Genomic DNA, 23751 nt, shown 5'->3' with positions numbered 1-23751 from the left:
TGACGCGCGCGCGGGCAACACGAAGCAGCGGAGTAAAACGGAATAGAATAGTCATAGAGACATTACGTGAGCAGGGCAATCATTCTGGATGCTATCGTTTATCGAGTTGAGGCTGCATTCAAATTCCAATTCAAAAATGCCATCACACACACTGAATTTTAATTGCTATTGTTTGAAATTAAATATTTATTAAACTTGTATATGTTTATGTGTGTTGTGGAACGAGGGGGCTGAGGTTGGCTCTCTGGCTGCATGGCGACAGTAGGTTAAGTAGGTTGGCGGCAAGAGCACAGAGAGAGAGAGGAGAGCATAGCAACGGCATTCATTCTGTATGCTATCGTTAATCGATTGAGGCTGCATTCAAATTCCAATTCAAAAATGCCACCACACAAACAAGTTGATTTGTCCTTTTTCGTAATGAAATATTTATTAAACTTGTAAATGAAAATGGGGTGGTCGGTGGTCGTAGGCGGGCTGGGGCTCTCTGGCCACATGGCGATAGTATGGCTGGTAGCAATTCCCAGTCACATGTTTAATTATGCAGCCAGACACGTGCGTTCGCACGGAAAAATCGTTAATAATTGACAGCCGGACAATGTCTAAGGACAATGGCTTCTAAAATATATATATATATGTGTGTATAGGAGGTGGGAGGTATTTTGTAGGTAAATTCAAGGATGGGAATGCTTTGATTTTGACCCAATTTTCCCACAACTTAAAGTTCAAGTTTTGTGTGCGTGATTTATGTTTTCGTTTGGTTATTTCTTGTGTTTGCTCTTGCCCGCAGTATTGGAGAAACGTTGCAATTGCCCGCTCGAGCCAATGCGACGCTTCAGCTCCGAACGCATCTCATGGACCTGCTCGACCACACTGTTGACATCCGCCTGATAAATGCAATAGTCCTGGATGTTCAGACGCATCTTGTTCTTCTCCAAGCTGCCATACAAATACGAATAGACAATATCGCCCACTGGCACATAGTATTTAAGCCAATGATTTGCATGGGATCTAGGCGAGGGGGGGATAAAACGAGGATTAAGCGTACAAATATATATATATATATATATATATATATGATATATATATACTTACACCAATTCCGATTTGTCATGCAAAAAGTTAACAAATCTGGCCAAGTTTTCCATATCTTTGCGCAAACTGTGGATGGGGACACATGAGAAAAAACCAAAAAAAAGGGGGAAAAGGTCGCGAGTTCTTACTGCTCCTGGGTTTCGGCCACAGTCTTGCCATCGCGGATGAGTCGCACCTCCAAGTAGAAGCCCGTGCTGTACTTGAAGCGCAGATACTGCAGGCTGCCCAGGGACACCATCTCGGAGTCGTGCAGCAGTATAATGAAGTCGCCGAGCTTCTTGCATTCGAGCTCATCGTTGGTGGCGAATATCACCGTCTTGCCGCAGTGCCGTATGTAGCGCAATATATTCCAGATCTCGTCGCGTGTGGTGCCCGGTAGACCGCATGTGGGCTCGTCCAGGACGAGCACCTTGTTGTGGGCCACCAGGGCGAGGGCCACATTCAGTTTGCGCAGCTTTTCGGCCGTAAGGCTGCCGCACTTGCGATGCATCCAGCCGGTCATGTTCAGCATGAGGCACAGATCGTGCATCTTCTCGCTGATCTTTGGCTCCGGCACGCCGCGTATCATGCACAGCAGACGGATGTGCTCGCGCGGCGTCAGCTCCATCAGCAGGCCCGAATGCTGCGGACAGTAGCCCATGTAGGTGCGTATCTTGTCGGTGTCCATCTTGAAGTCCAGCCCACGCACATAGATCTCGCCAAAGGCGAACCCATCGATGCCCACCAGCTGCCGTATCAAGTGGCTCTTGCCCGAATTCCTGCGCCCATAGATGCCCATGCTCATGTACTTGTTGAGCGCAAACGAGACGGTGTTCACCCGCGTGCCCGTCACCGGCAGCTTGGCCTCCACCTGATCGACCAGAAACACAGACTGCTTGCACTTGGTCATATCGGATTCGGCTATCTTCAGCTTCACATCGGCCATATCGGCATCGTCGAACGGATATGTGGCAGTGCGCAGATCATGCAAGCTAAGAAAAGTCAGTCAAGGCAAAGGTTAAACAGAACGGATTGGTGGGGGGATTGGGGGGCGCTCTCACTCTCTGGATGAATGGTATTTCTTCTCCCTGCGATGCAACTCAATCCAAAAGATGAGCAGGCCGCCCAGCAGTCCGGACACCAGCATATGGATAATGGCTGGCATAATGCCCGGTGAACTCCAAGTGAAATACGTGTGAGCTGAAAGAGGACAGACGAGAGAGGGAGAGAGAAGATGAGAATAAACCTGCTACTGCCTCCTGCTACTTACATTCACAATTGGGCACAATCTCGCCCATATTCTCCATGGTGCAGGTGGGCGTCTTTTCGCACTTGTCCTTGCACAGCATCTCCTCGAGGCACTGTGTGTAAATATTGCTAATGCCGTCGAGCATTGAGAAGCCCGGAAAGAGGCAGGCGCCATAGAAGAAAATGTCATTGCTATTGGCCACATCCCAATAGAATATATAGAGGACGATGCCGGTGAGGCCGTGCAGCAGTAGCGAGGCGAGAAACGCACGTATACGCGACGTATTCACATAGAACGACAGCACATAGGTGTGGGTGAGGGCGGCAAAGCCATAGAGACCCATCAGCACCAGTATTAGGAAATTCTCATACGAACCGAAGCCACCGATGCCCATCACGCCCATAATTACCACAATAATCACCGAATAGATGAGGTACGTGAACAGGTCCCAGAACAGATTGACGCCCCAATAGATGGGCATGCCCAGGCCGGCTATCACCTGCAGTATTCTCAGCTGATAGATATTCTCCTCGACAATGGGTATTATGAAGACGGAGACGGCCAGCGGCAGGATGCAGCCCAGTGCCAGGGGCGCGTTCATGTGGGCTATCTTATTGTCGATCAGGTTGATCTTCATGCTCAGCTGTGTGGGCAGCGGATGATTGCTGACCAAAGCGAAATGTTCCTTGTCATCGGGATAGGCCAATCTACAGAGCAGGCAGCAGACAGCAGACAGCAGACAGCAGGCAGAGCAGACAGCAGGCAGAGCAGAAGGATGAAAAGGGGATGATGACTCTCTGTGGCATTCATTTGTTTGGGGGGGGGGGCAACTTACTTGAGCATCGTATTGTGCAGCAGATTGAGCGTCATTGGGGCCGAGTGGAGTATGTCCTGTGTGATGTAGCCATTCATTATCTGATCGCCATCCTGCTCGATGGCGCCCAAACTCTTCAGTTCGTTGATCTTCTTGAGATCGTCGCGATAGCGACCCTTCTCGCACTTGAACGACGTCGATGCAAAGGAGCTCATCATGTGGCCCTGCCGCTTGTAGTGATGCGTCTTGGTCAGCGGCTGTATGTCCACATAGCCACAGCCCTTGATATCCGGCATGCTCTTGACATCTGCGGCGCTGGTGAAGCCAATCTGTATGTTATTCGAGCGCACCTCGGGCACGTCCAGCAGCACCGACAGCTTGGCAATGATGGCTATCAGTATGAAGCTGGTGAAGATCATGATAATGGGCCAGATATTGGGCGCCGAGTGTATCATCTTCTTGTACAGCATGGCGCGTATGCGCTGGCGTCTGAGCTGCTTCTGGGACACCACCTGATACTTGAAGGTTTGTGCTGCATACAGGAGGATGGGTTAGAGGAGGAGCACTGGGCTGGACTGGACTGGAGTATCTGGCGCTACTCACTGACATCCGGTATCATTTGCTTTTGCAAGCGGAACGACTTGACCAGCTTCATGTACGTGTCGGAGAGTTCGGTGCCCACAATGCGAAAGTAGTCGATGCCCAGCCGATTCCGATCCGACTCCAGGTGCAGGCAGAGCTTCTGGAGGCGCGGCCGACTCGATACGGGCAGCCGGTAGGTCAGTGTGTCGCCAATTTCGTTGTCCGGCTGGACGCGCGTCAGGAACTGATTGATGAAGTCCGTAATGGGTTCGGCGGGCACATGCGGCTTCTTGGTCACCACCATGTCCAGTGTGCCAATGAACTTGGAGCGCAGAAAGAAGGGCGTGCCGCTGGCCTCCAGTACGCCCAGATTGAGTATGGCCACGCGATCGGCCACATGCTCCGCCTCGCCGACACTGTAGGTGGCCACCACAAAGGCGCGCGTCTCCTTCTCCTGGTTGACAATCGCCCAAAAGCTCTGCGCCTCGCTGCCCGTCAGCCTCAGCGTGGGCTCCTCGAGGATCACGATCTGTGTGTTGCCGGCCAGGCAGCAGCAGAGGGCCACCAGCCGGCTGCTGGCGTAGCCGAGCTGGCCAATCTTTGTGTTGCGGCTCTCGATGTGCTGGTCGAGAATGGTCAGCCACTTGCGCTTCTCGATCTTGAAGCGATCCTCGTCGTTGCGCTGCAGCTTCAGCCGCACATGATACTCGATGGTCTGCTGGACGGTCAAATGGCGGCACAGGCCGTGCTCGTCGAAGCGAAAGTCGACCAGGCGGCGCGTCGTACCCTTCGGCGTGTAGCTGCTGCCCAGCACCGAGACAGTTCCGCGCAGCGGGAACTTCAGGCCGGCAATCAGGCGCATGAGGGTCAGCTTGCCGGAGCCAATGTGGCCGAGTATGACCAGAATTTCGCCCCTGTACACGCGCATCGAGATGTTCTTGAGTATCTTCTGCTCGGACTCGCGATGGGAGGTGCTCACGTGCTTCAGTCGCATCATCTCCTCACTGCCGGCGTCGACAAACTCAAAGTTATGCCAACTGGGCGACCGGCCCACGTACATGGTAGCGGCCTCCGATTTGGGCTTGTCCACGCGCGGCTTATTGCGCAGCACACGGCGACTCAGCAGACGGCCGGGGGCGCGGCACTGCACCAGAATGAACGCCAGCAGATAGATGATCATGCAGCCCACTGCCGAGACAGCCAGCACGACAAAATCGTAGTATTTTAGGTCCTGCGGATAGTCGATGACATGATGGAAGAGCTGCATGCAAAAGGTGAACTGCGTGTTGAAGAAGGACACCAATATAAAGGACACATAGTAGCTGTGCACGTCCCAATAGCGATCCAGAATAATGCCAAATGCCGCATAGGTGAACAGCCACATGACCAGGCCAAAGAGCACGCCGTTTATGGGATTGGCAAACAGTTTGGCCACCACCATGGCCGTTAGTATCAGCTCAATGTAGTAGACTAATATGAATAGTGTTGTGCCCGCTATGGCCTCAACCGTGTAGTTGCCTTGTTCCAGTGACCAAAATATCTGTTTTAAAGGGAGAGATCGAACAACGGATTATTTAAGTGCTGGAAAGCGATGCCAAATAGCTACGATAGCTATCTATCGATTGTGGATGCGATGATTTCTGTTGCTGGGCCGCAGTGGGCCAGTGTTGCCAAGCAGCCAACTATCGATAGTTGGACTTTTAGATGCACATTTGAAACGTACAATCAAAACACAAAGTGCCCCAATTCCCGTCAGCATCAAACGCAGCATTAAAACCAAAAACAAACACGAGTACTGGGTGCAGAAAGAGAAGCCATAGTGCCACTGATGAACCATAACGCCATCCTCCAGCTGACCGGCAAGATTCTATACGGATATGGGTTGGGAAAATAGTTGATGTTCTCTTCGATGCGGCAGGGCGACAGGGAGCCAGACAATACTCACCCTGATTATATTCAAGAATGGTAGGAGAAAGATGAAATTGTATAGAAATTCGGGCATACGGACCAGGGTCATCATGGAGCAGGGTGTATCGGCGGCCTTAAGTCGTATATTGAAGACCTCCACCTCGGGCTCTGTGTATTTGTGGGGATATTGCTGGGACAGTTGGTGGAACCATTGAAGGAATATGTGATGCTGCACTTGGAGGAAACCCTCGCGTATATAGAGATCCTGTTTCGTATCCGAGTCCATGGCATTGTCGCGCTTCTCCCGAACGGCGCCCGAGCAGCGTGTCAGCCAGAGGCGGTCCTCGGTGAGGAAGGGTTTTATGGTGCGAAACTCACTGGGGAAACGTATCGAAATGGAGAGGCTCTTGGGTATCGTTGTTGTCGGTGAATCATGGAATACAATGCCGGCCAGGGTGGTGCGCTCATCGAACTGTTTCTGCATATCGGCATCGTCCGTGTAGCCCAGGACCCCCACCAAGCCCAGCTCATCGACCACGCCCTGGGTTAGCATTTCGGTAATCTCCGATTTGGGCGCGAACGCCAAATAGTATTTGATTTTATCCCGCTTCTTACTGACCATATTCCTTTGTGGGTGGGAGAGCAGTCGAAATGTCAATATACAGTGGCCTTACCCCCCGTTGGAGCCCAGATGGCTGGCTTTTAGCTTACGATAGAATGTCTATGTTGTCCAGCTGGTGCGAGACAACAATGTGCTCGCGATCGGTGTCGGCCCGTGGGAATAGCAATTGCTTCGTGTGCGCTATGGGATTCCCCTGGATCAGCAACATGATAATCACCATGACAATGGCCTCGAACAGCACGCGACGCCATAGATTTTTCTCGATTTGAATGTAGCGCTTGAACAGCAGACCAAATCTTGCTGTCATATTGAAATTTAATGGGCCCCTCCAATGGGGTATCAACCAAAACTCGGTATTTGCACTGATTCTGTGTAGCTACTAGCTGTGTTTTGATTATTTCATACTAAACAATACACAACAAACACGTTGTTCTCCAAGCATATTTTGATTCATTCAACTTGCTTAGTTTGAATAACGATAATTCACATCGATGGTCCACATCCGATTCTAAGCTTGAACGATGTTTCAATGCGATATGTGTACATCGCTACCACCACTAATATGAAAGGTATATTTTGGTATATTTCTGACGTCACGTTTTGTCCACATTTACGTTTTATGCTTTGGCCGTTTTAGTTTGAACCTTTTTATTTAAACAATGCAATAAAAAGGACTTCTTAAAACTAACCAATCTTGGTGAAAATTTATGCATGTATCGGATAAAATTAACTGTTTAGGGCTGAATGGGTCAAATAGCTTGTAATATTAAACTGAATATCAAAATTATGGAATACGATTTCAATCAATAAAATATAGCGTTAACGCTTTGTTGACCAGGGAGGAATTTAATATTTCCACGAAATTGATGTAACTTTAACATATTTTACGCATTACATGTGAAAAATGTCGGTGGTCATTTTTTTTCTTAAGTAAAGAGGAGGATGTAGCTAGAAAGAGCCTTTACAAACAGGATTGTTTGCCGCGGTTTACCAAAGGGTGCTCAACTTTTTAAATAGAGGGGTGTTAAGTGGGTTAAGTCTTGTTTGCCCTGGTTTTTTTATGGTATGGTATTTAAATGGTATTTCTCGAAACTGAAATGGTATTTAATGGTATTTATTTTTTGGCCGGATGGTATTTTTTATCACGCTGGTCACACTACCCACAACTAATGCCGAGTCATATTTAAGAAAAAAAAAGTGCATGTTATAAACAGAAAATTAAAAGCAATATAAGACTTAGTGATCATCAAGCAACAAAACAGCAGCATCCAAAATGACTGTGACCAATCGGGTAAGAAAATAAAACCAGACAATCGCTTTAATATGATGAAAAACCCTCAAATATGTAGATGGAAATCGAGACGGCCTACCAGAAAGGCGAAGGCTTCCGCTCCTATTATATCCAAAAGATTGAGGAATTGCAGCTGGTTGTGGCCGAAAAGAGCCAGAATCTGAGACGTTTGCAGGCCCAGCGAAACGAGCTCAATGCCAAAGGTAAATGCTCGATGAACTCAAAAGGAGAATAACAAATGCAAACAAAACTGCAATCGAATTTTTCGTTATTGCAGTTCGCATGCTGCGCGAGGAACTGCAACTGCTGCAGGAGCAGGGCAGCTATGTGGGCGAGGTGGTGAAGCCCATGGACAAGAAGAAGGTGCTGGTTAAGGTACATCCGGAGGGCAAGTTTGTTGTGGATCTGGACAAGAACATCGACATCAACGATGTGACGCCAAATTGTCGTGTGGCCCTGCGCAACGAGAGCTACACTCTGCACAAGATTCTGCCCAACAAAGTGGACCCACTGGTCTCGCTGATGATGGTCGAGAAGGTGCCGGATTCCACCTACGAAATGGTCGGTGGCCTGGACAAGCAGATCAAGGAAATCAAAGAGGTTATCGAGCTGCCCGTCAAGCATCCGGAGCTGTTCGATGCCCTGGGCATTGCCCAGCCAAAGGGTGTGCTCCTCTACGGCCCGCCCGGTACTGGCAAGACCCTGCTGGCCCGTGCCGTTGCCCATCACACCGAATGCACCTTCATTCGTGTCTCGGGCTCCGAGCTGGTGCAGAAGTTCATCGGTGAGGGATCGCGCATGGTGCGCGAGCTGTTCGTGATGGCCCGTGAGCATGCCCCATCCATCATCTTCATGGACGAAATCGACTCGATCGGCTCCTCCCGCATTGAGTCCGGCTCTGGCGGCGACTCCGAGGTGCAGCGCACCATGCTGGAGCTGCTCAATCAGCTGGACGGCTTCGAGGCCACCAAGAACATTAAAGTCATTATGGCCACCAATCGCATTGACATCCTGGATCCGGCCCTGCTGCGTCCCGGCCGCATCGACCGCAAGATTGAGTTCCCGCCACCAAATGAGGAGGCACGCCTGGACATTCTCAAGATTCACTCGCGCAAAATGAATCTGACGCGCGGCATCAATCTCCGCAAGATCGCCGAACTGATGCCCGGTGCCTCAGGAGCGGAGGTCAAGGGCGTGTGCACCGAGGCTGGCATGTACGCACTGCGCGAGCGTCGCGTCCACGTCACCCAGGAGGACTTTGAGATGGCCGTGGCCAAGGTGATGCAGAAGGACTCCGAGAAGAACATGTCCATCAAGAAGCTGTGGAAGTAGATTGAGATCGTAAAAACGTTTCCCCTTTCCCTTCGCCATCCCCTTTTATATTTCCTTTTTTTTGTCGTCATTAAAAATCAGCAATTAGTTTACATGGACATTTATCTCCACATTTATTTGTTGTAATGAAAGACGGAATTGCTGGAACTAGCTGTGTGGGCGGTGGTGGTGACTTACTGGGCAGCCTGGCGCAGCTCCTCCTCGGCCTTCAGCATGTTGAAGATCTCCTCAGTGTCGGCCACATCGAAACAGGAATGGCCATCGTCGTCGTACAGATCCAGCCTGGCCTTCAGGTCCAGCAGAGTGCGCACCGCCTCGACATGGCCACAGCTGGCGGCATAGTGCAGCGGTGTCTGCATTTCAGCATCCAGCTGGTCCACATTGGCGCCCATCGACACCACCAGGTAGTCGATGATGTCGACAGCATTCCGATCGGTGGCCCAGTGAATGAGCGTCATGCCATGCTCATCCTTCACGTCGGTGTCGCCCATCTTCATCTTCTTGCCCAGGGCCGACAGATTCTTCTCCTTGACTAGATCGAACAAGGTCTTCTTGTTGTCGGGCATCAGATCCTCCACTGGCACCAATTCGATGGAGTGAACGGCCCAGCTATTGCCCTTCGACTTGCCGCCCTCTTCCTTCCACTTGGGATTGATCTGCTGCAGCTTTTCGATGTACGCGCGCTGTGCATCCACCTGGGACATGTCGCCCAGCGCCTTCCACGCGTTCCACTTGCTGCGCGCCCGCATCTGTAGTATGGAGGGGCTTGCCTGGTTGCAGCACCCCTCGGCGGCTTGTTTGTAGTATGCGTAGAATTCCAGCAGATCGGAATCCTTAAATTGTTGCGATTGGCCACTCACGTAGTTGGTGGCCAGCTCAAAGGTGCTCTGCTGCTGCTCCTCCTCGTCAAATAGGTCCGAGTCCATGTCCATGATGATTGTTGAATTTTTTCTTCTTTGTCTCAGTTAAAGTTAGTTTTTTAGTTATTTTTTTTTTTAGTTGCTTTGCTTTGCTCTGTGATAACCTTATAGCTAGTGTTTGGTTGGGGCGAATGCGAATACGAATACGAATGGGGAAAAATGCTTTCAGCTTCGCCGCCTATTTGGTTGTCGCCGCCTGCTCTCTACGACTTTTGTATATTGAGATGATGCCCCTCCAGTATGTGCTTTTGTTCGTTCTCGATTTTCTCTAGAGCTGTCAAACTGTTGAAGCTGACAAAGCCGTAGCCTTTCGAGCAGCCTGTCTTCTTGTCAAAGATGACGTTTGCCGATAGGACACGACCGAATTCCTTGAAATAGCCACGCAACTCCTGATGGCCCACTGTCCAGGGCAAGTTACCCACGAATATGCGGTGAACCGATTTTCCAACTTTTGCTACTGCGGTGGCCATGTGTTCTATGTGTGCGAAAAGCAACAAATTATTCGATTTTTATTTCTAGTTGAGGTTGATGATCTTGGGGCCGTGCCGCCGCTCCTTACCAGCTCTGTGTTTCCGTTGCCGTTCGTTGCGTAAATACTCGTCGCAACGCAATCTTTTGTAACTTGTTGTTGTAACAATAAATGACGGTGCGCGGCAGCTGCTCTGCTGTGAAAATAACCTCAAATTTCCGCGTTAACAGCACTCCAACAGATTCGATACCCCAGCCCTGGCCAGATACCCACAGCTAGGTCGTCAATTGTGCTTTAGCGTTTCTTTTCAATGAGCTCGCAGTCAACTAGATATATATTGTGTATATGTATGTTTGATTTTTGTTGTATCTCATACAAAAAGTAAAGGATTTCCGGAAAAAATCATACGCATTACCATGCATTTTCATATCGTAAGGGCATAAGACTATCGGTGTCTGCAACTCACAGCACATTCTTGTGGCTTAACAGCACTGTTACAGCCACAGTCATGGCACTTTACAGCACAGAATTCAGTGCACTCTGTTGCCAGTGGGCGCCAAATTTAAATTGATGAAACAAACGTATTCCATATTCCATGGACACTGCCGAGTCGTACAGCGTGTCAGTGGGTTTTTGCTATATGTACCACCAATTATCAATTGTATCGTATGATGAACTCAACATTATGGCCTACATGGAAAATCTTTGATGCAACTTACACTCGAATTCGTGCATGGGAGAGGATGTTATCCTATCCACAATCCCAGCCAACATATTCGAACACACCTCTTTCTTCTCTATCAGGCTTCGGCCCTTCTCCTGCAAATAAATCCCCCCATGGACCCCACTGCGCTTCATTTCAGGAGACAAAAAAAAAACGACAAGGACATGTCAGTGAATTTAATGCTTAATAATTCCAAAAAGGGTTTTAATAAACTTTTCAATGACGCTTATACGTAAAAACTTTCATATATTTACATATATATAACCACACAAACATCATTATCATCATATCATTTTGGATCCCCATAGATTTTCCTTATCCGCTTCAAGGATAAAAAAAAAAACACAAAATATAATTTAATTAATGAAAAAATTCGTTAATGTGTCACAGCACCACCATTTTGTTGTTGTTGTTGTTGATGATAATTTCAGAAGATTTTCTCTCTTACGTTTTCTGATCCTCACAGACTACTACACACTAGGGCTAGGTCTAGGTCTAGGGCTAGGGCTAGTTCTAGGGCTAGTTCTAGGCTAGATCCCACCTGCTACCAGAGGTGATGCAGATGCAGATTGCGCGACAGCACCGATCGCACATCGTTGGTGAAGCGCAGTGCGTCCAGCATGGGCAGCAGCGACAGCAGTGCCGTGTCCATGGGATCCGAGAACCAACTCTTGATGGGTATGGCATTGTTGGGGAAGCAGCGGTACGCTCCCGGGGAATTATCAATTATAAATATCTGCAATATATCAAATATCAAAATCAGTAATCGTCATCGTAATCTCTGGGGACATGGGGAAAGCTACTGTAATCCTTCTTACCCTATTCAAATCACTGCATATGGCAGACAAGTCTTTGGTATACGATCCATAATCGGGCGTACAGTGCTGCCTGTAGTAGCGCCTCCGCAGTATGTTCCTACCATTGTCCAGCTTGTCTGCAACAGCAGCTCCATATATCTCCATGCTGGCGGTGAATACCACAAGATCGTACCACTGTGAGACCTGTAAATGGGATGATAGATAGAATATTCCATTAGCATTGTGAATGGGAGGATTCAATCAATTCAAAGGGCGTTTTGTCCACTCACCACATCCAAAAAGTAATCCACGTGCGGCCGCTTGTGCACAAAGAAGCGTACTGGATTCCGATCGATGGTCACCTTGACGGTGAAGTCATGCGGTGTGCCCGGCTTCACTGTGTTCCTGGGCATCGCATTGTGATGTGAGTGTATCAGTGTTTCGTCCAGATCCAGGACCAGGGTTTTCCGCTGCACCAGACTGAGGCGATGCCGCGATACCGGCGACAGCGGGAACAGTTCATATTTAACCGGTTGATACTGGATAAACTATAGAAGTTAATCACAATCAACTCTGACTCGATAATTCAAGTGTCGATAATTACAATACTAAGAGTGAGAGGGGGATGGCGTGTGGGGGTGGGTGCAAGGGTGAGGCATGCCGAAGGTCAGTTCTTCTTGCAGCGTCATGATGAATCGTTTCCGATTGATAAGGCGAGCCGCGAGCGAGTGCAGTGCCCCACAAACAAATATTGATAAAGGGTTGGGGTGGGGTTGTAGTTGTGGTTGGGATTGTTTTATTGGGGTTGAGGAGTGTGGGTACACCTTAGCGATCCTTCACTGTACACGGGCCGGGCCAGCTCGTCTTATCAAGTTCCAGTGGCATTTATTGTACTTATTTCATGTGTAGGTCGATTGGGGATGGGGGATCGGGTTAGTGGGAATGAATTGGGGGTGTGGGGGCTTTAAACTAAAGTTTTTTTCTGGTGGGGTGGTAATACTTACAGCTCGCACTTGGCGATTGAACATGAAACAAATGCATGTCCAGACTTTTGATAGCAGCAACAAAAGTGCATGAAATTTCATTTGCAGAAGGGAAATCATTTGGTAAGAAGGTTCCGTCCGGTAGCGTCTTCTTACCAAATTTCTATGTCTACCAATTTTTCTGAGTAGAATTTTGAATGAATGGGAAAATCACTGCAATCGACCCGACCGATTATGTTGGAGTTACGCTTCGTTCTTTTGCATTTGTGGAGAGAGACGGACAGGACAGAGAGCGATTCTTGTGCCGGCTAATGATTTCGCGTTAATTTAGAATTAATGTGTTTGTTGCTTATTTTTTGTGATAACACGCCGCTTTTTGATGTTGATTTTGTTGTTATGCTAAACACACACACTAGCACGACTGCCCGCACACGGAACACTACACTCGAACGTACGCACACACGCGTGAAAAACACAGTAGTAGAAAATCGATAACTAGACTGCCGCCTGGTGTCGTTCCCCTCTCGCACTCTTCCCACGGGTCGCTTTACTAGAAACAGAGTTTCCTTATTTTATTTTAGCGCGCTTTTTGTCGCCTCCCAACGACTGAGACTTCTATGTGTATTGCCTGGCTCAGATATAACGCTGATCTGGCCTATCTTCTGGTTTTAATTGGCTTGGATGCAACACAACACAGCACAGAACAGTAGTGTACAGAACTCGGGAACCGAGATCAAAAAAATGTATCTCGAGAGTATCTATTGAGCAACAATTTTAAAGGATTGATTGCTTACATTTACTACACTTTTATTTGATTTATTTGAACCTTTGCGAGATGTGGTTTTTCGGTTGGATAATCTCGCGGGCGCCGAGGGTTTCGTTTTCATAACTGTTTTGGGTTGCTCTTTAAATTATATAAATATAATATGTCAGGGTTTTTTTTTATATTTATTTTTCAGCGTTTTTGTTTAATAAACTGTCACACCGATGCACACATACTTGCACGCGCGCACACATTCACAGAGTTTGGCCAAAAGCCAGCCAACAAAATTTAATTGTGAAAAAATAGTGTATGAGGAGGCCAGCCCGCAAGACCGTGGAGGAGTGGATATCGATAGGCCCCGTTTGTGTGATTGCCGGCTGCAAAATTGGTTGTTATCGTTGTTTAGCGTTTTTGATATATTTATCACATAAAGTTGATACAATTTACGAATATCCTCAATTAAAAACTACAATACTAGCATTATGGTTATTTATTAATAGTGTGTAGTGTGGCCCTGAGCGAAGGCCTGCAAAATGATTTGTGCATCGTTGGCAGCACATGCGTACGGGAGCGCCATATTGATGGAGGCCATACACGAACAGATGCGTCCGTCATGCACTGGCATAAAATGAAATTCGATTTTCTACACGTCCCATCCATTGGTGTGTCCATCAACATATTTAGGCATTAATATTGGCATTTATAGTAGCCAAAAGTTGTACTTTTGCGATAGTTCATCTAGTTTTCTTTTGAATATATTATATGCCTAGACTCCGTCATGCAACCCTGCGGCACACTGCATCAAGCGCCGTCTGTACGTGTATGAATGACGGCCAACCGATTAATCGCGTCGAGCAGCCGCCTGGTGTAATCGTTTTAAGCGTCGTTCTGTGCAAATTGCAAAAAGTGTAAGAAAAAGAGGAAATAATGCAGACTTTGCACAAAACCATTTGAATGCCAATTGTGCTGACGTTCAATATACAGCAGACGAAAAGCCAAAGCCAAGGGACAGGTGCAAAGAGCTCGAGGATTTGAACAAATTATTTTCCGTGTCTCCTGAGTTCGTGTGTGTGTGTTAATGTGTGTTGCGGCGCGTGGGTGAGTGTGTGCGAGCGAGCGTGCCTGTGTGTGTGTGTGTGTGTAAAAAAAAGCCGCACACTGCAAAAAAGAGGAAAAATTTCCTTTTGCCCTTTTCTCGCATTTGGCAACCGAAGAACCGTGCAAAGGGGCGCCCCCCCCACACCCGTGGCGAACCGACGTATCGGTTTTATATATTTTTTTGCCCCAACCGGTTTAGAATAACCGCTAAAATTGTGGAAAAACAGGAGAAAACTCCCAAGCGGAAGAAGAAGACTGCAGCCAGTAAAATGTCTGCAGTTTACTCGCCGCAGCCGCCGCAGCAGCAGCAGCAACAGCAGCCGCCTCCCCCACCACAGCAGCAGCAGCAGCAACCGCCCCCCAATGCCATGTCCCTGCAGCAGCAGCAGCAGCAGCAACAACAACAGCAGCCACCCGGCGTCGGTGGTGGCGGCGGTGGCAGCGTCCTCGGCTCCCAGGGCGGGCTGCTGCCCATGGGGATGCAGCAGCAGCAGCGTATCACCGGTGTGCCGCCAATGGGAGTGCCCGGCTCCCCCGGCAGCATCATCACCGGTGTGGGTGTGGGTGGTGGCCCCGGCGGTGTCGGTGGATGCGGCAGCATGATGGGTGTCAACTCGCCATCGGCTCCACGCGGCGGTGGCGGTGGCGTCGGCGGTGGGCCGCCGCAGGTCAACTCAGCGCAGATCCAGAAGATGCTGGACGAGAACTGCGGCCTCATCCAAACGATCCAGGACTTCCAGAGCATGGGCAAGGCGCAGGAGTGCATGTCCTACCACGTGGCCCTGCACAGGAATCTGGTATATCTGGCCCAGCTGGCGGATCCTGCAATGAATATCTCCCAGATATTGCCGGTGAGTGCTGGAGACAATTGCAGGCGTAGGCCTGGGCCTGGGCCAATCTTTTAACGCTCTCTGCCACACACACAGCCGCCGCACATCCTGCAGACACAGGCGATGCAGCAGGGCAACCAGCAGACGCCGGGTGGTCCCACCGGTCCACACGGTATGCTGGGCGGCCTGCCCCCGCCCCAACAGCAGCAACAACAGCCACAGCAGCCGGGCGGCCAGGGCCAGGCCCAGCAGGCGGGCGGGCCACCGCAAATGGGTGGCATGCAGCAGCACGGCAGCGAGCCCGGCCTCCAGATGACACCCTATGGCGCCCAGCAGCAGCAACAGCAGCAGCCGCCCCATCCCGGCATGCCACCCAATTCTCAGCAGCAATCTCAGCAGCAGCAGCAACAGCAGCAGGCAGCGGCCGCAGCGGCGGCGGCAGCAGCAGCAGCAGCAGCGGCAGCCGCTGGCCAGCAGGTGACGCAAGTGAGTCAGGCCGGCCCCCAGGTCCAGCAGCAGCAGCAACAGCATCCCTCGGCGATCTACCGCAATGCCCAGGGAGGCGGAAATCCGGGACAGGGCCCGGCACAGCAATCGATTATACCCAGTAAGTGTAAAGTATCCGCCGCGCCAGGGGGGAGATCCAGCCAGCTCCAGCTGCATCCGCTGATCCTCACATCCTCCTTCTCGCTTGCAGATCAGCAGCAGCGGCCCAACAATGGCCCACTCGCAGGACCCGGCCAGAACCAACAGCCGCCCCAGCAGCAGCAACAGCAGCCCCAGCAGGGCTCCCAGCAGCAGACGCCCAACCAGCAGCAGCAGCCGCAACAGCAGCAGGGACCGCAGCAGGGCGGACCGGGCGTAGTGCCGCCACCACAGACCCCGTACCGCGTGAGCTACCAGCAGCAGCAGCAACAGCACGGCCACTATCCCGGATATCCGCCGCAAACGCAGCCCCAGTACCAGCCCCAGGGCGCCTATCCGTATGGCCCGCCGACGCAGGGCTATGGGCCACCGCCGCCAGGTCCACCGAATGCAGCGCAGGCCGGCTACCACCATGGCGGAGCCGGGGCAGGAGCCGGGGGACATGGCGGCTATCAGCCGAACACTGGCGGACCCGGACAGCAGGCACCGCCACCGGGCGTCTATGCACCGCCGCCAGGCAGCCAGCAGGGCGTGCCGCCCGGGCAGCAGCCACCGCCGCCGCCGGGACAGATGTACGGGCCACCGCCAGGAGCCGCAGGCGGACAGCAGGTGGGTGCGCCAGGCGGACCGCCGGGTCCACCGCAAAGCGTGAATCAGTATGGTCCGCCGCCGCCGCAGAACTCGACGGGTGGGCCGCCGCCCATGAGCTATGCCGGGTATCCCCCGAATCCCAATCAGTACGGTCAGGCAGGGACAGGAGGAGCGCCCCCCGGCGGGGGCTACGGGCCACCACCTCCGCCCAACAGCAGCGGACAGTCGCCGTACCAGGCCTACCAGCAACAACAACAGCAGCAGCAGGCGGTGGGTGCCGGAGGCGCACCGCCGGGCAGTAGCTATCCTGGAGGACCGCCAACGAGTGTGGTGTCCGGAGGTCCGCCACCTCCACCCGGTGGCTACAGCACAACGGCGCCCAGCCAGACGCCGCCACCGCAGGGACCCCAGCAGCAGCAGCAGCAGCCTGGCGGCGGGGGAGCGGGCTCCAATCCGAACGGGCCCAATGCCCAGCAGCAGTCGACGCCGCCGCCATCGGGAGGAGTGGGAGGAAATCCACAGCAGCAGCAGGTGCCGGGCGGTGGGGCAGGAGGGGCAGGCTCTCAGCAGCAGCAGCAGTACGCGCCTCCGCCGCCGCAACAGCAGCAGCAGCAGGGGGGACCGGGTGGAGTGGTCGTCTCTGGGGTGGCACCGCTGCCCACACAGGTGCAACCCACATACTCGACGCCTGGCGGCGTCACAGGCTACGGGCCGCCGCAACCGCAGCAGCAGCAACAAGTGCCGGGAGGACCTCCTACCTCCCAGCAGCAGCAGCAGCCCCCACCGACCGGTGGTCCACCCAATCCCCAGGCCAGTGCCCAGCAGCAGCAACAACAACAGCAGCAGCAGCAGCAGCCGCCACCCAACGGTGCCACGCCGAATATGCCGCCCAATCAATATCAGCCGGCTCCGGGGGCTCCACAGCCGTACGGAGGTCCGCCGCCGCAGGCGTACGGACCACCACCACCGGGCAGTGCCTATCCCGGGCATGCGTACCATCAGCCACCGCAGGCAGGCGGTTATGCCCAGTATCCGCCCACGCAGGGCTACCAGAGCTACAGGCCGGCGGGCGCACAAATGCCGCCGCCCGGGGCACCCCAAGGACCGCCACCGACGGGGGCCTATGGCTACTACAGCAATCAGCCGCCACAATGAGGCTGAGCGGAAGCGGTGGCAGGAGGAAATCCACTCGAAAAAATGCTCATGATGAAATGGGATTCATGAAGGATGCAAGGAAGGAGCTACCATCCCCGACACCCACACCCAAAATGAAGGCGATTCTTTTTGGATACAATTTAGAGTTTAAGCGGCAGATCGGGAGACAGTTATCTAAATAGATATATATATATATATATATATATATGCATAGATATATATATATATAAACGATACGATATATAATTCATTTGTAAGGAACCTTCTCCTCCTGTCCTCCTTTGCTTCACACAAATCAAAATGGAAATGAAAACTCCCTGGCGAGTGCAACGAGAGAAAGAGGAAGAGAGAGAGTACGCAGAGAAAGAGAGAGACACAGAGAGAGAGAGAGAGAGTCTTGGGCGGTCTTTTAGTTTTAAGCAAAGAAGATCTGTGAGTCAACGGATCAACGCCCCCTCCCCTCTATATAGTAGTAGATGTGTTTTTTTACCATAAGAATTAGCTATTTAAACTAATTTTTTTGTGTCGTAGAAGTAGCCACAAAGACAGACAGACAGACAGAACAGAACAAATAGATAGATCTATTGGCTCTATCCATTCATTCATATTTGATTTTATTGTTTGATGATATTTTAAAGAGTTTTTATGCATGGGCCCCGCTCCTTCTCGTTTCCCCTTCCCCTTTTCATTGTTCTTTGCGCGTACTATAGGATAAGCAGCCCCCTACAGAACACCCCGTAAAATTACTATTTAAAGCAGAAATTATAAATAATACAATTAACTATATTTCACAATAATATACAAGAAACAAGAACAAACGAACGAAGGGGAGAGACGATTCCATTGATGCCCAGCCCAACACTAATGGCAGGCACTGAACGGAAGGATTCAACTACATATTATTAAAACATTCAACAATCAAGCGCTAAGGAAAAGGAGAAAGGAAAAACCTAAAACTAAATGGAACTCTGGAAATATAGAAATTTTTTTTTATTTTTCTTTGTTTTATTTTTTTTTACATTTTTTTTTATAGTTAATGAGTATATTGGAATACAGTGGACACTCCATAGGTGGACTTAAGACTCGTGTAAAGTTTGATAATAATTAATGCGATGGGAGCATGGATCTGACATTGCATGCTTGAATTATATTAAAATAATTATTCAATTAATGCATTTTGCATTTTATTGCCTAAACACACACACACACACACACACACACACAAATGAGTTCCAAAATATACATACCTAGCATTTAGTATTAAAACAAAATATTTATTTAGCTAACAGAAGGGAAACCAGCAAAAACAAACGACAAAGTTATTGTTATTTAAGAAGGAGAAAACATATTGATTTTAAGAGATTACGATTCTAGCTATAAGAATGTGATCCACTGAGATCAGGTGTCCACTGTAGTAGTCCCCTCCCGTGAACGAACCCTTGAATAATGTACAATTAGAAGAAAAACAATTCCATGTAGAACTCTCTTGTAAAGATCTTGTAATTTTGTGGAAATGCATACCCCCCATACCCCCCCGCATGAGAGATTCTGCACCGCTCACTCGTTTTGTGCGCCATCTCGCTCTAAAGCAGGTCCCCCGACTATTGCTGCTCTGCTCTAATCCGCTCGGAAATCTCGAATGATCCCCACAGAGCCAGACCCAGACCCAGACCCCTCCTTCCATCCACAGACATCGAGAAAATATATAGAGATACGAGTATATCAAATAGCATTTAGAAATTTCTATTTTCAAAATGCAAAAAACAAAATAATAAAAAAAATTGCAAAAAAAAAGGAAATACAATAAATTCAAAAATTGTTTTTAATTTATTTTATATATGCATATATATTTTTTTTAAGTGCTCCTTGAGGATTTGGTAATGAGAGGGGAGAAGTACATACATAAATGAATATATTCTAGAAATTTATATTCATTTTTTATACTAATTATGTTTTAAAAAAAAATCAAACGTAAACCAAAACTACTAGAAATGAGATTTATCTCAGTAGCCTCAGAACTGAAAGAAAAGTATTCCAAGACTCTTTCCTATCACTCAAAACTGAAATATATCCTTAGTTGTGCGTTCACTTTGTCAGCCGCCTGATCGGAACAAAATTCCTAGAATTTCCATGGATTTGGATTCGTATTGCCCTGGGAATGGGCCTCCAACAGAGGCCCTGAAAGGATGTCTGAAGGATGTGATGGAGTCCGGCCAATATATCCTGGGCCACGACCTCATACTGAAGGCCATTGATGAGGGACGTGTGGGTATGGTGGTCATCGCCGCCAAGGCGCAGCAACCGAACATGAGCCAAATTCTCTTGGCCACAATAACCCAGAGCACTGCAGTTAAGGTCTACCAGGGCACCGCCCAGGAGTTGGGCGAGGCCTGTGGCAAGGAGCATGTCAACTACATAGCCATACTCAATGAAGCGCATATCGATGCAATACACAAATTGGGAGTTGTGCATTGAATTCCCAATTCACAACATAAAGTACAAACACAAAATACTCATCAGTGATACACGCAATCTACCTGCAAACAAATATACACCAAACACATACATATACAAAATATATTGGCAATGCATATTTATGTTTGTTACTGCCGTAAATAGATAATCTAACCCGATATTCCTCGTTGTGTTTTTGCATTCATCACATGACGTCACATCAGCGTCTGACATATGACGTGAAAAACGTCCAATTCTGTCTGTGTGTCGTATGTGCAGCTGTTGCTTGCAAGCCACCATCTTGAACCAGCACTTAGCCACTGAAGCCGTTATTCCATTACACCTTAATAACGGTTTTAAATCGCACAGCTGATTCCTATGCATACTTACTTTAATTAAGCTGGTTTTAAATGCAGCAGGTACGTGCTACATGGCTGCATGTGTCGTGTGAAGCATAAATTCTCTTTCCACACATACATACATTCATATATCAAAACCACACACTCATAAATAGAGCACGTGCAGCCGGCTGCATTATTTAAAGCCAGCAACCAGCGTTATGCCGTTATTCGAAGGCGCTCAACGTCGTTAGCCAACACTGGAGAAAACTTTTTAGTGCCGCCGCCGCCAAAGTTCTAATCCGTGATATATTTACATTTATAAGCGATCTGCATTTATTTAAACATGATTATAAATACTTCTTTGTTTTTTGGTTCTTTTAGAGTTTTGGAATAATGTCAATTTATCTCTCTTGAATGTTTTAGGTTTCTATTTTGGTGGAGCTTATCACGACCCCAGAGTTCAGTGCGCGTATTCCGTGTCCTCTTCATCCTCCTCTTTCTCCTCGTCCTCACAGTCGTTCCCATACCCATTCTGCTCGTCTAGCAGCAGGCATCCCGATGCGGCCAAGCATGGATCATCGGGGACTTCTCCTTGCCCCTCCATTGGCAGCTCCGGGCCGCCACGACTAAAGAGCTTTTCCTTGAGCTTCTTGAGGAAGTTCCGGGGCGCCGATGTCTGGCGCACCACAACAATCAGCTTGGTGGCCACACTGTGGATGGGACCAAAGGCCAGAGCCACCACCGTGCAGGCCAAACAGATGACGTTGTAGGGCATGCTGAAGTCGGGCGTTGGCAGCGAGACGATCAGGGCTTCGGTGTGCAGGCCAAGCACATACGATGGACGGGTGGCGTTGAACGAGTGGGCAAATAGATGGCCCTCCAGCGGCAGGGCGGAGTAGTTGGTGCCCATCGGCAGAGCGCTGGAGACGAGAGCCGCATTGATGTAGTGGCCGTGATTGGCATCGGGCGGATACTCGAGCCACTTCAGCACCAGATAATCCACATCGATGGTAATGAGCGCCGAGCTCTGGCCGGGCAGCAGGAACCCAATCTCCAGGTGGGTGGGCAGCTCGCGCTGCTTGCCGGGCGCATAGTGGAGCAGCTTGAAGGGCAGCGTCTCGCGGCCGTACTCGTGCCGGCCCAACGGGCGCTGACGGATGTTGAGCGTATGCAGATAGGCGTGCACATACCATGGGATGAGCTCCTGCACCAGGATGGGCAGCGGCGAGTAGTGCGAGTTGGTCACCTCCGTGACGATGCGTCCGCGCTCCTGTCCCTGCCCCAATAGATAGCGATGGGCGTAGATTGGCGGCGGGGCGGGCTTCAGGCGGTTGCGTCGCACCTCACCCTTGGGCGCCAGCCAGGCGATGTTGAACAGCCGCTCGCCCTGGTCCTGGAACTGCTCCTGCATGTCGTACAACCCATAGAGCACCGTATAGCCGCCCCGTGTGGTCGTCACCTCCGCGGGCGGTGGCGGCACTAGCTGGAAGCGTTCGCCCAGCTCGTTGCGCTGCACATAGATCCTGCTGGTGCTCGCCAGCTCACAGTAGCCGTTTAGGCCCATGCCGAAGAGGCGGCGCAGCGAAAAGTCGTTGCCGCTCTGCTCGAGCAGGCGGAGATCGTAGACGAGGTTCGCCGTTTGCGTCATCTCTAGGATGCAGTTGTCCTCGTCGTGGTCCTGGCACAGGGTGCGCACCTTCAGGCCCAGCGAATGGTACTTGGTGTTGTGCACATAGCCGGAGTTGAGCAGCGAGGCGAATCCCGAGGCACTGCCGCAGGGCAGCAGCTTCTTCCAGGGCGTCAGATTCTCCGTGCAGACAATTTCCCGCGGCAGCGAGGCGTAGCGCACGAACTTCTCCCGATTGGCGGGCATGAACTGGGGCCGCAGCAGATGCTTGGGCGATATGCTATTGGTGTTGTCCACAAAGTTGAGCGAGGCGCACAGCACGCCCGAGAAGACGTTCGCCAGCTGGCCCCACTGTTTGTCCACCTCCTGGTCGGTGAGATTGGGTCCCTTGAACCAGGCCCACATCTCGGCACCGCTGGTGGCCTCAACGATGGGATAGCCCCAGGTCTCGTAGCGCCACAGGCCCTGCGTGAGACCGATGTGCAGCTCCTTAACATCAAACTGCTGCAGCAGCTCGGCAATGACGCGGGGCGTCAGCTGTGTGTGGTAGACTATAGGGCCATGAGCTTACGGAAAGTATACATTCAGATTATGTGGCTACTTACGGTTCTCCTTCTGGCCATAGTGCCAGCGTGTGGTAAACTGGAAATAGGTGTTTACATGGTCGCCGGATAGGGGACGCACAACGAGCTCTTCATGGAAGTGCTCGTCTTTGGGGGTTGTCTGGGCCACCACAGTGGCAAGCAGGAGGGTGCCCACACACCATGTCCAATACATCTGAATTTGTATTATTTGCTATTAAAATTGCGGCAAATGGTAGAAAGAAAACAGACTGCGGGTGCAGGGTTGATTTGATCTGTCACAATTTCGTGCACCAATTACAGGGTTGCTTTGTCTAGTAATCGACACTGTAAATGCAGAAATGACCCCACAAAAACAACCATTTTTAAATGAAAATGCAGTTATGTATGGCTTTTTCTCTAGTATTTATTCACGCAATTAGGTTTGACATAAAATGGGGTAGATTAAGATTTACCGATTCGGATCGTACGTACGCTGTAAGAATACCATAAACACACAATACTAGTTGGCGGGTATATTCATATTTTTAAAATGATCGCCAAACTCCATTTAGCGCACAAAAAATACCGACGTTTTTCGCTCTCAAATTGTGTTTTTTTTTTTCGAGGTGAAGAGAGCGGAAATCCAATGAAAAGGACTTCTGAAAACTAGCCAATCTTGTACAAAATTTATTGATGAATTGGATAAAATTATTTGTTTAGCCCTAAGTTGGCAACTAGATAGTAATATTAAATCGAATATCAAAATTTTTTCTAAAACGTACACATTCCCCGCTAGCGGTCTCTGTCGAATTTTACATAAATGTGTAGTTAATTTGTAACACATGTGTAGTTAGCGTGTAGTTACCATGTAAGACATTGATTTTTCTATCAGATTGATTTTTTATTAAACCTTATTTTTGAA

General features: G+C 49.9%; 8 protein-coding genes across 10 annotated transcripts; 3 read left to right on the top strand and 5 right to left on the bottom strand.

The window, feature by feature from the left end:
* Positions 1 to 390: 390 nt before the first annotated feature.
* LOC111065163 (phospholipid-transporting ATPase ABCA3) lies at positions 391 to 6681 on the bottom strand. Its single transcript, XM_022353170.2, has 10 exons — positions 6336 to 6681; positions 5662 to 6250; positions 5440 to 5583; positions 3738 to 5256; positions 3156 to 3666; positions 2342 to 3027; positions 2133 to 2271; positions 1221 to 2063; positions 1093 to 1158; positions 391 to 1008 (listed from the first exon to the last, which is right to left on the bottom strand). Exons 1-10 carry the CDS (start codon positions 6551 to 6553, stop codon positions 759 to 761), a joined length of 4965 nt encoding a protein of 1654 aa, XP_022208862.2. The 5' UTR covers positions 6554 to 6681; the 3' UTR covers positions 391 to 758.
* A 715-nt stretch (positions 6682 to 7396) lies between these two features.
* On the top strand, positions 7397 to 8967 carry LOC111065219 (26S proteasome regulatory subunit 8). Its single transcript, XM_022353274.2, has 3 exons — positions 7397 to 7537; positions 7596 to 7740; positions 7815 to 8967. The coding sequence occupies exons 1-3, from the start codon at positions 7520 to 7522 to the stop codon at positions 8867 to 8869; spliced, it is 1218 nt and encodes a 405-aa protein (XP_022208966.1). The 5' UTR covers positions 7397 to 7519; the 3' UTR covers positions 8870 to 8967.
* Positions 8954 to 9808, bottom strand: LOC111065220 (acyl-CoA-binding domain-containing protein 6). The gene has a single exon (XM_022353275.2). It carries the CDS (start codon positions 9799 to 9801, stop codon positions 9043 to 9045), a length of 759 nt encoding a protein of 252 aa, XP_022208967.1. The 5' UTR covers positions 9802 to 9808; the 3' UTR covers positions 8954 to 9042.
* A 172-nt stretch (positions 9809 to 9980) lies between these two features.
* LOC111065222 (SRA stem-loop-interacting RNA-binding protein, mitochondrial) lies at positions 9981 to 10459 on the bottom strand. The gene is made up of 2 exons (XM_022353278.2): positions 10349 to 10459; positions 9981 to 10264 (listed from the first exon to the last, which is right to left on the bottom strand). Exon 2 carries the CDS (start codon positions 10257 to 10259, stop codon positions 9993 to 9995), a length of 267 nt encoding a protein of 88 aa, XP_022208970.1. The 5' UTR covers positions 10260 to 10264; positions 10349 to 10459; the 3' UTR covers positions 9981 to 9992.
* A 696-nt stretch (positions 10460 to 11155) lies between these two features.
* Positions 11156 to 14056, bottom strand: LOC111065221 (CTD nuclear envelope phosphatase 1 homolog). 2 transcript variants are annotated; one of them, XM_022353276.2, is made up of 4 exons: positions 12784 to 14056; positions 12070 to 12327; positions 11801 to 11983; positions 11156 to 11718 (listed from the first exon to the last, which is right to left on the bottom strand). In XM_022353276.2, the coding sequence occupies exons 1-4, from the start codon at positions 12880 to 12882 to the stop codon at positions 11527 to 11529; spliced, it is 732 nt and encodes a 243-aa protein (XP_022208968.1). In that variant the 5' UTR covers positions 12883 to 14056; the 3' UTR covers positions 11156 to 11526. The 2 variants fall into 2 exon arrangements, with proteins under 2 accessions (XP_022208968.1, XP_022208969.1); XM_022353277.2 differs by having other exon boundaries at positions 12070 to 12318.
* Positions 14057 to 14322: 266 nt separating this feature from the next.
* On the top strand, positions 14323 to 19638 carry LOC111065218 (proline-rich protein 2). Of its 2 annotated transcripts, XM_022353272.2 has the most exons (3): positions 14323 to 15474; positions 15550 to 16060; positions 16151 to 19638. In XM_022353272.2, exons 1-3 carry the CDS (start codon positions 14893 to 14895, stop codon positions 17842 to 17844), a joined length of 2787 nt encoding a protein of 928 aa, XP_022208964.2. In that variant the 5' UTR covers positions 14323 to 14892; the 3' UTR covers positions 17845 to 19638. The 2 variants fall into 2 exon arrangements, with proteins under 2 accessions (XP_022208964.2, XP_041451394.1); XM_041595460.1 differs by lacking the exon at positions 15550 to 16060 and having other exon boundaries at positions 14333 to 14931; positions 16213 to 19638.
* Positions 19639 to 19974: 336 nt separating this feature from the next.
* Positions 19975 to 20319, top strand: LOC111064991 (60S ribosomal protein L30-like). The gene has a single exon (XM_022352917.1). It carries the CDS (start codon positions 19975 to 19977, stop codon positions 20317 to 20319), a length of 345 nt encoding a protein of 114 aa, XP_022208609.1.
* Positions 20320 to 20948: 629 nt separating this feature from the next.
* Positions 20949 to 23133, bottom strand: LOC111064951 (GPI transamidase component PIG-T). Its single transcript, XM_022352826.2, has 2 exons — positions 22872 to 23133; positions 20949 to 22817 (listed from the first exon to the last, which is right to left on the bottom strand). The coding sequence occupies exons 1-2, from the start codon at positions 23041 to 23043 to the stop codon at positions 21100 to 21102; spliced, it is 1890 nt and encodes a 629-aa protein (XP_022208518.2). The 5' UTR covers positions 23044 to 23133; the 3' UTR covers positions 20949 to 21099.
* Between the last annotated feature and the right edge of the window lie 618 nt (positions 23134 to 23751).

Source organism: Drosophila obscura, unplaced genomic scaffold (assembly GCF_018151105.1).
Source record: "Drosophila obscura isolate BZ-5 IFL unplaced genomic scaffold, ASM1815110v1 contig_73, whole genome shotgun sequence".
NCBI classification, from domain to species: domain Eukaryota; kingdom Metazoa; phylum Arthropoda; class Insecta; order Diptera; family Drosophilidae; genus Drosophila; species Drosophila obscura.
This window is presented reverse-complemented; position numbering and strand designations above follow the sequence as displayed.

Bases quoted from the DNA above. Each gene is read 5' to 3' on its own strand.
- LOC111065163 (XM_022353170.2), bottom strand. From the start codon at position 6,553: ATGACAGCAAGATTTGGTCTGCTGTTCAAGCGCTACATTCAAATCGAG. The intron at 6,251-6,335 runs GTAAGCTAAAAG...CCACCCACAAAG, and splicing joins GACAACATAGACATTCTATC to GAATATGGTCAGTAAGAAGC. The intron at 1,159-1,220 runs GTAAGAACTCGC...CCCCATCCACAG, and splicing joins GTGGCCGAAACCCAGGAGCA to TTTGCGCAAAGATATGGAAA.
- LOC111065219 (XM_022353274.2), top strand. The intron at 7,741-7,814 runs GTAAATGCTCGA...TCGTTATTGCAG, and splicing joins AAACGAGCTCAATGCCAAAG to TTCGCATGCTGCGCGAGGAA.
- LOC111065220 (XM_022353275.2), bottom strand. From the start codon at position 9,801: ATGGACATGGACTCGGACCTATTTGACGAGGAGGAGCAGCAGCAGAGC.
- LOC111065222 (XM_022353278.2), bottom strand. From the start codon at position 10,259: ATGGCCACCGCAGTAGCAAAAGTTGGAAAATCGGTTCACCGCATATTC.
- LOC111065221 (XM_022353276.2), bottom strand. From the start codon at position 12,882: ATGATTTCCCTTCTGCAAATGAAATTTCATGCACTTTTGTTGCTGCTA. The intron at 12,328-12,783 runs GTAAGTATTACC...TAACTTCTATAG, and splicing joins TCAATCGCCAAGTGCGAGCT to TTTATCCAGTATCAACCGGT. The intron at 11,984-12,069 runs GTGAGTGGACAA...TCCCATTTACAG, and splicing joins TGGATTACTTTTTGGATGTG to GTCTCACAGTGGTACGATCT.
- LOC111065218 (XM_022353272.2), top strand. From the start codon at position 14,893: ATGTCTGCAGTTTACTCGCCGCAGCCGCCGCAGCAGCAGCAGCAACAG. The intron at 15,475-15,549 runs GTGAGTGCTGGA...CCACACACACAG, and splicing joins ATATCTCCCAGATATTGCCG to CCGCCGCACATCCTGCAGAC. The intron at 16,061-16,150 runs GTAAGTGTAAAG...TCTCGCTTGCAG, and splicing joins ACAGCAATCGATTATACCCA to ATCAGCAGCAGCGGCCCAAC.
- LOC111064991 (XM_022352917.1), top strand. From the start codon at position 19,975: ATGGATTTGGATTCGTATTGCCCTGGGAATGGGCCTCCAACAGAGGCC.
- LOC111064951 (XM_022352826.2), bottom strand. From the start codon at position 23,043: ATGTATTGGACATGGTGTGTGGGCACCCTCCTGCTTGCCACTGTGGTG. The intron at 22,818-22,871 runs GTAAGTAGCCAC...ATGGCCCTATAG, and splicing joins CTATGGCCAGAAGGAGAACC to TCTACCACACACAGCTGACG.